Source organism: Ochotona curzoniae, unplaced genomic scaffold (assembly GCF_017591425.1).
Source record: "Ochotona curzoniae isolate NIBS_2020 unplaced genomic scaffold, NIBS_Ocur_1.0 scaffold_4506, whole genome shotgun sequence".
NCBI classification, from domain to species: domain Eukaryota; kingdom Metazoa; phylum Chordata; class Mammalia; order Lagomorpha; family Ochotonidae; genus Ochotona; species Ochotona curzoniae.
The window spans coordinates 10,979,599-10,991,696 of NW_024467119.1; the positions used below are offsets into that span (position 1 = coordinate 10,979,599).

Below are 12,098 nucleotides of genomic sequence, written 5' to 3' on the forward strand. Positions count from 1 at the left end.
AATCCTTCCACCACCTCTATACTTTAAATATCTCTATTTATGAAGGTATTTCCTAAAAGGTTACTTCCAAGTTTCAATTACATTTCCTCTATGTGCTAGTTTTTGGTAAAATGTTACAGACTCAGGCAAATCCAGAGTTCCAAGTTAACGGCATGGATGCCCCTGTCACACAGTTAGAAGGAGCTTCAGAGGAGGCAGGCATCACGGGAGGTTAACTGAGTCCAAGATGAAGCTGTTCACACTTAGGACTGCAAGATGGTTTATGCACTGATGTCCTTTTGTATTTACTCCTTGGTGATTCAGTTAGTGCTCATATCAAGTACCTCAAGGCCTTTGGAAGCTGATTTCAAATCTAGAGTGGTTGTAACTTCCTGTTAGTTACAGGAAGGACTCATAGCTACAGATCTTTTTGACCCAAATGCCCCATCTTTCTCTGCTAGTCAAACTCTTAAATAGTGTCTCTAAAACTTGAGTTCAATCCAAAAAATGAAGCATTTGATAAGAAATCCTTGTGCATTAAGATGGATTTTTATGTTTCCTCTCTTTCTGTAAACCCGTATGAATGTTATCTGAAATTAGATTTTATTTAGGTTTGAGTTAATGTGATAAAAAAAAGTTTTCATTAAGATCCAACCAACAAAACTATATGTAAGTTAAATGTAGACCTCTCATAGTCTTGATATGCACATATATAGCACTAATTTATAAATATCATTAGATTTTCTTTGCATGGTTCTGATTCATACTAATCTCCATAAGCATTCTTAGTAAAGCTATGTAAATCAAGAAAATCACGACAACCAATGACAATGCATTTATTTCCATAGATTTTGTAGCCTGATTTTTGGCTCTCCGCTGGTAACTTGACTGCCTGTTGAAAGGTGACATCACCTGTTAGAAGCGTTAGGATCCCAAGGGCAAAGATGCAGCAGATAGCTTTGCAAGTGGTTGACAGCCTCCTGTGATTATACCTGGCAGCTTAAGAGTGGACACCGAGTCTTACATCCGAGCGATTTTGACAAATGCCTTGACTTCTCAGGGTCTACACAAAGGATATTAGTAGCACCCATTTCAACAAGTCCTTGAGAGGAGCAAATTAAGTAACACGTATGAATTGCTTACCGTAGTACCTAGAACATAACAAGAAATATTTTTGTTATTATTGTCTTATGCAGAGGTTCACTTATATTTTCCAATAAATGAAAATGTGTCCTTGCCAGTACTCTTGAGCAATCAGATATCAATTAATTCATCCTTCAATAGCAGGAGTTTCCCGTCCTTCTTCTGTTTTCTAGAAATAGGTTGGAGGAATAGAGGAAGTTAACCTAAATGCCAAGTAAAACAAGTAGTAATTGACACTGCTCTTGAAGTTCAACAAAGAGAATAAGCTGATGACATTCATTTGTATCTTCAGTAATAGGAATGAAATTTATATTACATCTGCGTACTGCTTTTTTCCATTTTTGATTTGTACACAGTATTTTAGCATCAAAGAAATAAAAAGCATGGTGTGCTTTCTCCATTCCATAGACAATGAGATAAGCAGAGACTGTTTGCTCTTCTTCCCAAATGCCGACCTGCTCTCCAGAAGCTGGGAACACACTAGCTCAGTTCAGACCGTGCTGCCGAGGAAGCAGTTCTGTCCCTCAACCAGGACAGCGCTGGCTGCTTGGCAAACTCTTGCCTTCTCCGAGGCTCAATCGGACTTTGCAGGAGGATTGTCACTGAGGCAGAGGAAACGATAATTCACCTGCCACTTCACTCATGTTCAGGCTTCTAAACGTATGACGTTTTAAATAAAAGTGCTAATGGGAACGTCTCAGCGCCCGTTGACTGCCATTCCGATTTCTGTGAGTTAAAGTGACCAGGGAGAAATGCTGCAACCCGCTCACTGTGCTCTAGTAATGCTGACACTGTGACTTGAGTTGCATACAGAAGATGTGGTTGCTACCCCAAAGGCATGCTGATCTGAAATTTTTTTACAAGAAATGATTAGTTTGTAACTATTAGCTCATTTGTGATATAATCTGACAACTATTTGTGAAATTTGCCAGTTTAAAAAGTGCACTTTTATTCTGTTACAGTATAAGCATTAATATGTTATGAATGCAGATATTCATCTAAGTCTCCAATGGCCTCGGTAAGGCTTTGTTTGAGACTCTCCGTTCCATTTACACTTTTTCTGTTTTATATTCTTACATAATTGAGGCAAAAGTGCTGTCCAAATTTCTCCTTTGCACATGCTCTCAGTAAGAACACAACCAGGGAACAGTGTGGTACATTAAAGACAGCTATGCCTTGGTTGCCAGCTTAATAGCACAAATGCAGACAAGGCATAGCCAGAGTGAAACAGTGCCATGAATTCCCTGACTCATAGCTCAAGGTGGGGCAAAGAATGAACACAATAAACTCTCCAGCAAATGGAAAAACCGTTAGGTTGGACATTAATTCCCAGTCAATCAAAGGCAAAGGTTTGCTGTGAACAGATGACCACAACTGTAAAAGGAAAACAGTTGAGATGCATGCACAGCAAGTCCTTTCCTGGGCTTCCAGCGCCTCCTTGATGGGACTCGGGGTAATCCATCACTCACAGCCAAGGACCTCAAAGTAACAATCTTCCATGGGTCCCTTTAAGGAAAGGATTCTCTATCTTTGCACAATTCTTGTTCTTCGGCCTTATATTTAGTTGGCAGTCTCTATGGACTCTCATGAATTAAACAAGTGGCCTGGTGAATGCATTTTAAATATGAACGTGGTACTCAATTTCCATTTAGGTTTGAAACATTCCTGTTATGTCATATATCCCTCCATTATCATTTTTTTAGAGACAAACATGAAAACCCTAAGTTAGGGTTGGTGGGATCCTTGAATAGCATGTAATATGCCTCCCAGTTCTTGACAAACAGGCACTTCTCCTTTAATGAAATTGCCTTTGGCATGTGCGTTTGCACAGTGTTCACTTTTTGCCATTCTCTCTGTGAGGAAATGTTTTTTGGTGGTGGAGTGCTTGCCCAGGGCTGCGTGTTTAGTAAAAATCAGGATCCCGAAGTCTTTTCTCCTACAAAATCCTTATGTTTTTGATATAATAGCAATTTTTCAAGGAACTTACTGAAGATTCCCATAATGGCACCTGTTTGTAGAATGTGTTTTCAACTGCTGCTTCATTTTATCGCCTAGTATGGAAAATAGGTATTCTTAAAATTGGAGTTTCTTACAGCTTTCTTACTTTAAAAAAAATTTTTTTTTTAGAATTAGTCCATTCTATCTTTGCAAAGAAAAAAAAACATTTTGAAGCTGTGAATACAGGTTGAGAAATAGCATGCTATTTTTACAAAACTTTCTATGAAAGATGTTGAATTAGAATAATAATTTCCTGGCTGGAGATTTAGGTTTAAAGGAGATTATTATGGTCATTTTTTCATTTCCTGACAGTTTTTAAACTACTCTGTTTGGAGAATCTTTTTTTCTTTGTTTTTTTTTAAATATATTTTATATTTTAGTAAGGGGATGAAAGTATTGGTTAGGTCACAGGGAAATGATGTTAAAAAAAATGAAATAATAGCTTCTACTTTTGACCAATAAAAGAAACAAGGATATAACTTTTCTCAGCTCGTAGCACTCCTGCATTTACCTTCCTTGCACTTCAGTCCTTCTCTTCAGGAGAGTACAGAAATGCCTAAAAAAGCAGAAAATATGTCTGCACAGAAACTTAAGTAATAATGTTATAAGCTAGTTTGTATTCTAACTCTGATTTTAACAAAATCTATAAAATGCCGAATCATTTAGTTTAAAAGCAAGTGGATCCCAATAGCTCTCATCTACAGAAAATGCTCCAACTGTCACATAAAATCGTAATGTTATGAATGTAATATTTAACACATATTGTAATCAGTCTTTCTTGCCAATCATTATTTTGATAACCAGTAGGTCAAATTAACTCATATCCTGCATTTGAAAGGAAACTGATGTTAATTCAATTACACAAAAAGTTTTAAAAGTTAGAATGTGAAAGAAAATAGGAAATATATTTAGTGAAAAATAGTTCTCATTAGGAAGAAGACACTTAAATTGTCATTTCCAGTAATTGTGTAATGGCCAATTATAATAGCTCCCATTGTATAACATAGAAAGTTCTGCACTTTATATAGCCTTATATACCTTATGCCATTTTATAATTAGCATTTATGTAACAGACTTTCCTATGACTTAAAATTTATCATTATAAGAAATGTGGGTGCCTAGAGACATGAGAGAAGTTACCCGAAGTGTTATAGAAAGTAACTCCAGGAAAAAAAAAATCACTGGAGAATTAAGAAAGATTTGAGGATTAATAGACTGAAGGATGAGAGTCAGTCTTGATTTAGAGAAGTAAGGACAGAGAATTTCCTGAATGAGCCTTAGGCGGAACAGAGCAGAACCAATTAGGATCATCTAATGAAGCAAGCCCACTAGGAACAGATGTATCAAAGGCATTGTTTCATTGATATCTTGTTTCAGAGTGCAGGGTGTTTTTTTTTTTTAATCAGATAACTTGCTTTTTTAAAAATTTTCAAGATCATGTTTTAGTCCAAACTTTCAGCTTGTAAACTTGCATAAATTTCAGTGTACAAAAGCATGTCAACATTAGTAAGATACACTAGAAGTCATATCTTCCTCACTTTTTCAGGTCACATTTTTTTAATCAGCAGTACTTTCATTTGTTCTGACGTTTTCTATATGTGAAGCAGTATAAGAAATAAGAAGAAATATGTGTTTGTGGTTGACTATATCTTATTAGCAAAGTATGAAGAAACAACCTAATTTTAAGGACATAGATTGAGAAGCCACAAAGTGAATAATAATATATATCTTCTGCTAAATGCATTTGATTTACTAAATTCAGCTGTGGGTTTCTATTATCTTGTTTGTGGCAAAGCAAAATTGCTCCAGTATCTTCAGTTTCAGTATTTTGGTTGTATTACACTGAAGATTTTAAATGTCCAAGTTAATGGAACCCACGAATACATGCTTTGACCATAAAATATGAGCTTTAGACATAAAGGACTTAGTTTAAATGAGTTTCAATTCATCATTCTACTGCAAGTCCACCACTTCTGTACTTGTGATCAAAGATCAACAAAGAGTTCGAATTCCAGTACCATCATTATCAGCTTAATAGTTGGAAAACCTGGGCTATCTGAGTGGTTTTGAGTTTAGGAATTATATGAGAAAATGTCTTCGAATATCTTGGCACTCATTGCTTCATCTGCAACATTACAAGCTGGTTTTGCATATCATGGGGGAAAGATCAAGTGGTAAAAAAAAATGCCAGCTTAAAACTTTAAAAAGTGTCAACATTTACATTTTAGCTTAAGGACGAAGGTTTTTAATACAGGAAGATCACAAACTATTTGAAAGGATGTTTAAGGTTATATAGTCTGGAAAGTAAAACAACACTGATTGTAGGTGAAACTTCTGGGGAACACTGATATAGTCTCACTTAACCAATAAACTATTGGTGCCCTGGCTACATAAAAATATCAACAAATCAAGAAAAATTCAGTAACTCAGTATACTCGAAACAAAATATAAAAAGCAGGCAACTCACAACAAATAAAAGCTTATGGCCAATAAGCTTATAGCCAGAAAAAAAATTGCATCTTGTTAGTAACGGTAAATGCAAAATCTAATAGTGATATGTTATTTCATAATTAGATAGAGGAAAATGAATGCCTGTACTAAATCCCAACAAGAACATGAGAAATTCATCCTGCCTGCAAGAAGGTGAACTGGTACAAAACAACATTGCTAGCATGTTGTAATTTGAAAGTGTATACAACATAAGAGCAGCAATTCTACCTGAAAGTGTCTTTTTGGTAGACAAGCTCTACAATGTCACCTCTGTATATTTACTGTCTAGACAATGTGGCGCGTTGAAAGCCTATCAGTACAAACTAGATAATGAAATAGTAAAGAGGAGAGTCCCAACTCTGCTATTTATAGGAGCAACTCCTCTATAATCAGTATTTCATTTTATGTTGAACGGACATAACCAAATCTGTGCTTTGGTCTAAGTATGTCATTGAAATCCATATTAATAGATTCCCAGTGAATGAATTAGCTATTACAAGGAGCTCAAGTATCTGCAAGCCATCTGAATGAAATTTAATAGGCAGGTTGATTAAAATTTAATAGCAAGCTTGTTGGCTATTAAAAGTGCACAGAGTGATAAATCAAGATGTCAGCTCCTCCGTTTTATGACTTCGGAAAAAAAAATGATGAAAGAGCACCTGGCTTTCAAGAAAACATGTCCTCCCCGGTCCTTTGTCATCTGGTTCATTTACTCTCTGTGGTTTTTGAAAGTTATTTTACATAACTTCTATGTTTATTCAGGCAGACTTCATCAGATTTGTTCCTTTAATAAACAAATTGAGTTTCATTTTTGTGGTTGTACCTGTTTTATACAGTATTCTTACGAGGCCAAAGCACTCATTGTTCTCACGAGTATTTCTTTCTTTTCTTTTTTTTACACAGAAAAGCAAAAAATTAAGAAAGTAAATACTTAACAATGACTTTTGAATCTGTTGTCTGTAGTTTCAGAGGTATCTTGTTACCTAATTAGTTTGATTTGCACTTCTTTGGAATAAGAAAATTAAAAAGTTGATACTGCCAGAAACACAATTGGCGAACAGTCCTAACAAAATTAGGTTGAAATGTGCTCCAGAATCCTTAGAGTTAGAAAGTTATTCATTAAGTGTGTTCAAACACAACCACAACAGTTGTGCTTGAGTTTGAATAATTAATGAATATGTCAACACCTGTATTTAGGAAAGTAAGTGAGGACAATGTTACAGGTCTTCCTCAGTTCTTACATATAGGCCTTTTTCCATAAGGCTATATGCAGGTGTTACATATATACAGAGTGTCTTTTGGCAATTTTAATTCAGTTTTTTTTTCAGTTTTCTTATTCAAATTATGGTTGCTAGGGAGAAAAACTTCAACTCTTTTCCCCTAAGTCATCTTAACTCTGAAAACATACTAAAAGACATATGAGTCTTTTCTTAAAGACTTCCTTTAATTTCCTTCCAATAGTGTGGCAGGTCTATACTGCTGAAAGTTTGAAAGCAGTGACAATCATATAAATGTTTGCAAGTACAGAATGTTATCTGAATAGTAATTTGCAGATACTTCTACAAACAGCGCTGTTAATAATCGCAAGCGATAGAAATGCAGCCTTCTATGATGGGAAATAAATCATGCGAATCAAGATTTAAAATAAAGTGGCTACACCTTCTTCATTGTCTAGCTAAGTTACACATAATCTTTTGTGTATCATTGAGTTATTCCTTAATTATACAGCAAAGTAAATTGTAGCTACAGGCTTTTAATCCCTGTTCCTCTGTTGTCAGAAACAAGAGGTAACTGTCTAATAAAGCCACAGAATATAGGGCTGCATGTCAACATATGTGAATCATCACATAGCTGCCAACAGAGACCCAACCACAAAAATCTGTATTTTTGATGAAACTGACATACAAAGCAAATAGAATTTTTAAATTCCATATTGAAAAGCTCAGCTTGGAAGGCAATTATTTAAAAAGCAGACCCTAAGGCTCATGGAAAAAGTTTAGAGTCACAGATAGTCATTTTAAGAAGGGTTCTTTTCTACTTTATACCTGAAGATAGAGACTGTTTCTGAGTGAGTGACTTTTGAATGGAATAACCATGAGTACACGGTTCTCAAATGTATAGTTTTACCACACAATTGTCATATTTCTTACTGTTTGACAACAGAATGGGTGTTATGACATTGTAGGCTCTGAATGGCAGCACTGTCTCAGTTCAGTGTGATACAGTAAAGTGAGGATTGGAAACCGAAGGCCGATCAGAATGCTTTGAAATTGTGAAGTAGAAAAACAGATCTGAGAATGGATGACAGTTGGATCTCACTTGGATTCATATTATATTAATCAGAAACGTAATTCAAAGACTTGTTCTTGACAGCGAGCTAACACGAGCATCCAGAAAAGCTGCTAAAATAACTTGAATTGGCATCTGGCTCTGTCCCTCAATATATTTTTTTTCCTAACGTAATTCTGTTCATATTGGATCATATGTGATGGCCAAAGCTCTGTCAGTTAAGACCCTGGAGATCGCATGAACCAACTGAAATGACTATTATTCAGTTATCACTATGCAATATGCTTCACTTTTCAACTTCCACTTATGCAAAAACATAGAATATCTTGTTTGGCTTGTTTTATCCTATGAAAACAGCATCACCCCCATGATTCTTCCTTCTATCAATTCCTCTTGATTCCTTCTATTGATTGCCTCTTGGTTTTTCTCCTTTGGTTTGTTATAACAATTTTATAAGGCCATTTCCAATATATAGCTTGGTTTGGAAATCAGATCTATAAAACACAAAGTTCTTATGGGGTAATACTGGTGTTTCTTCATGTCTTAATTTTGACCCAAAATGGAGCCTTTATTTTTTATATATAAAAATCATCTTTGCTTTATATATATGTATATATATAATCATCTTTGTTATATATTTATCTGTTTTATATATATATATTTTTTTTCACAGAATGAAACCTATCACACTTTTGGAAGGAAGTTAAAAAAATCACATTAAGAATTAGACATTTAACTTTCTTAAACTTTATAATTATAAAATTATAGCTAACAGAATTATTTCCTTTTAGCTTTATATTTTAAAAGTGCTTTCAATTTCATATAGGTTTTTTTCCATGATTTAAACATTTAGTGAGCTGTAGGAAATGGTCCAGTACAATTGGTAGAAAGCAGTAAAAACACTCTTAGGTATTCCATTTTCCAATGAAAATCATCACAAAGTATTATTTTTACATATGCACTGTTTACACGACCCGCTCCCCTCAAGCAGGAAGAGAAATCCAACCTGACTTGTATCTTCAAACTGACTAACCAATAGGCTTAACTTTTCAGCTGAGAAATAGTGACAGATGGTCTGTATACACTGAACTTTTTGGAAGTCTGCAGGACTCTCCCAGCTGTTAGAGGGAAGTTTACAAATCAGAAGTGAGCCGCAGAAAGAGGAAAAGACAGGGAAGACAGAATCCTGGAGGATAGTGTGGGGATTCCGAGCGACCTAAATCAGTTTGGCTCTTCAACCGGAAGTAGAGTAGACTTCTGCCAAGATAAGTGAAATGAGGTGCACCACAGAGAAAAGGCAGACATGAACTTGCACCTGAAAGATGGAATGAGACAGGGTTGGCAGGACTTTTCAGACATTTGCAGCCAGCTGGATTAATTTTGTCCTCTGATCTTTCTTTGATCTGCTGTCAGGACCACCATTCAAAAATCTCATTGAAATGCTAAAATATGAATGTGGACGAGGAGCCAAGTGATAGCATCTGCTAAAAAGTGCACTTGTTTGGGATGGGGCTAGCAAGACAGACTTCGCGTGATCGCTGCAAGACCTGGCGTGCAGGAAAGTGTACTAAGTCAAGTGAGGGATACAGATTTCTCCACTGGGACTTAGCCTTTACTGAAAAGCTAACAAAACCATAGCACAAACTGTATCTTTGCCCTTCTATGAAAAATGTTCATCACCCAATCTTGTTTTCTGCTCTTTTGTTACTTTTCTGGAACTCTCCCTGGAATCATTGGCTCTGTGGAGCCACAGTTAGTTTAAAAACAGCAAATGACGTGTTTCAAGAGATAATAGAGAAGAAGATAATAGACACAAAAAATGCAACCGATTTGAAGTACTGATCCTTTTTATTTTATCAGGAAACAGGTCTTTGGTTAACAGTGTTTTTTGTTGTTGTTATTGGATTGTTTTTCATTTTGTTTTACAAACATTTATGATTTTGGTGCCAACAGCTGGTATATCTCCAGTTGTCACTGTGCCTTTTGTTGTGGCAACAGATTGCTAACTGGCCATGGATTGCTCCATAGTTTGAGGAACAACCCAGAAAAACCATGTGACTGTAGTTCATAAGGTTTGCTCACTATACTCCAACTACATTTATAGTTGTGGAGGCAGTCTTTTAAGCTTAGGAGGAATTGTTGAAAAATAGAATGAATGCAGAAGTCAGCCTTCCTAAATGAGTACTTTCACTGACCAAATATAATTTCTCATGGCAGCCACCAACCTATTCTCTCTCTCTCTTTTTAACTTTGTCATTTCATGAATGCTATGCACATGAATGAAATTGCACAGTATGTAACATTTGAGGATTCGTTTTTTATTTATTTATTTTTTTACTCAAAAGGATTCTGTACAGTTTCATTCAGGTTGTTATATGTATCTGTAGTTTGTTCTTTGTACTGCTAAGTAGTATTTCAGAAAATGAATTTCCTACAGATTTTTTTGGCCGTTCACCAGTCGAAGGAAATTGGGGTTGTTTTCAGTTTGGGGTGGTTGCAAATGCAGCTGCTTCGACATTTATGCACAGGTTTTTGTGAGATAATAAATCTTCATTTCTCCGGGATAAATGTCTCAAATGCAGTCGTTAGGTGATAGAAGAATTGCAGGTTTACTTGTAGGAGATACTGCTAAGCTCTTTTCCATGGCAGCCACACTACTTTACATTCCCACCAACAATGTGAACGCTCCAGTGTTTAAAAAGCATCCTTGCTAGCGACCAGTTAATGCTCGAGAATTCTGATTTGAGACGGGTAGTGCTATTTCACTGTGGCTTTACTCTTTATTTCCCTGAGGCCCCTGGCAGTTCTTGTCTTATTTGCCACTTGTAGAGCCTCTTCATAAAAGGTCTGTTTATGTCTTTGGTCCATTTTCCAACCGGATTCTGTTTGTTAAGAGTGTTGACTTTTAAAAGCCGTTTCTGCACTGCAGATACCAGTTGTTCCTTAGCTCAAAAATATTTGTAGATTTATTTGCCAATATTTTCTCCTGGTCTCTAGCTTACATTTTCTTCTCTAGAATATGTGATATTAATATATACCTGCGTGCTCAACCTATCCTTGTACAATTTGTACTTCCCTTTTTTTCATCACTTTCCTTTACCCTTTTGCAAAAATACATGTCTGCCTGTTGTTTTCTTACATGGCCAGATTATATTTAATAAAACTCTTCCTTTTGACTTGTAACGTCTTAAGAGAGATCACCTTAGATTTAGACAGGTTGTAACTCAGTGATGTGCAGTGGAAACTAAGGACGTGTGTTCACAAAGAAAGAAAAGGAGTTGAGTTTGTTATGTTGCTGTGCATAAGTTGGTACAACTCATTGGGGAAGGGCAAAGAGAATCTGTGCGTGTTGTTTGCTATCGCAAAGTTAATATCTTAAAAGAGTAATGATTTTTATCAGATTTATAAGATCATGATGTTACTGTACTTAATATGGTGTACTAATAAATGTGATTGTGTTTAATTTTACTTCGATTGGAATAATATTTTATAGAATTTAAGGAACGTCAGATTCTCCTATTGTGTCAGTAACCGCTCTCCAAATGAGGGTTTGATTGTCAATGTTACCTTTTATTGATTTTTACCTCCATTGAAAACAACCCAGTGGTTTCTTGAATGAGGGAATGTTTTGTTTAGTTTTTAGCTTTTCTTTGTGTTTTAAAATTGTTTTTGGCTCTGTTTGTGTTTTGTTTGTATGGATGACTGGATTTTGTGTGTGTATTTTTAGCAAGCATGGGAGTTTATTCTCGCTTACACCTTGGGAAGGAAAGCACCCAAATGTGGCTTCCTCGGCGTTGTAAAGCATCTCCCTTCTTTCCCATGGCTGCAGCCGTGTGCACTGTGGGAGCATGTGCTTTTGTGGCATATTTTTTTAGTCTAATTAGCTGCCTGCTAGTAATCAGGACTATATCAGGTGTTGTCATTCTAAATGTCTCCTTTCTGTTTCTCAAACACATTTGCCTGATTGACCTTTTTTTTTTTTCTCTGTCTTTCTTTGGGGCTGCTCCAGGAGCCATGGCTAATCATCTTATAAGCAGTGCTCTGCTCCGTCCGCATGGTACTAACAACCCCTATAACACATTGCTTGGGGAACCGGCGGTCTCTAACAACCCTTCTGTCAGCATGTACAACGCACAAGGTGTGCTGGACTTTATCTTAATTTCTTCAAGTGAGAGTCCCATTTTATGTAGCTTTTCTGG

The 12,098-nt window shown here is 36.0% G+C and overlaps 1 protein-coding gene across 24 annotated transcripts in view; it reads left to right on the top strand.

The window, feature by feature from the left end:
* Nucleotides 1-12,098, top strand: part of ADGRL3 (adhesion G protein-coupled receptor L3) — a 472,380-nt gene that overhangs the window by 452,922 nt on the left and 7,360 nt on the right. For 5 of the 24 annotated variants that reach the window (XM_040966523.1, XM_040966540.1, XM_040966532.1 and 2 more), the window contains one exon: nt 11,909-12,037. The exons of the other annotated variants lie outside the window; for them this stretch is intronic. In XM_040966523.1, the coding sequence (XP_040822457.1) occupies nt 11,909-12,037 (129 nt within the window). The remainder of the gene's footprint in view (nt 1-11,908; nt 12,038-12,098) is intronic. 24 annotated transcript variants of the gene reach the window in all.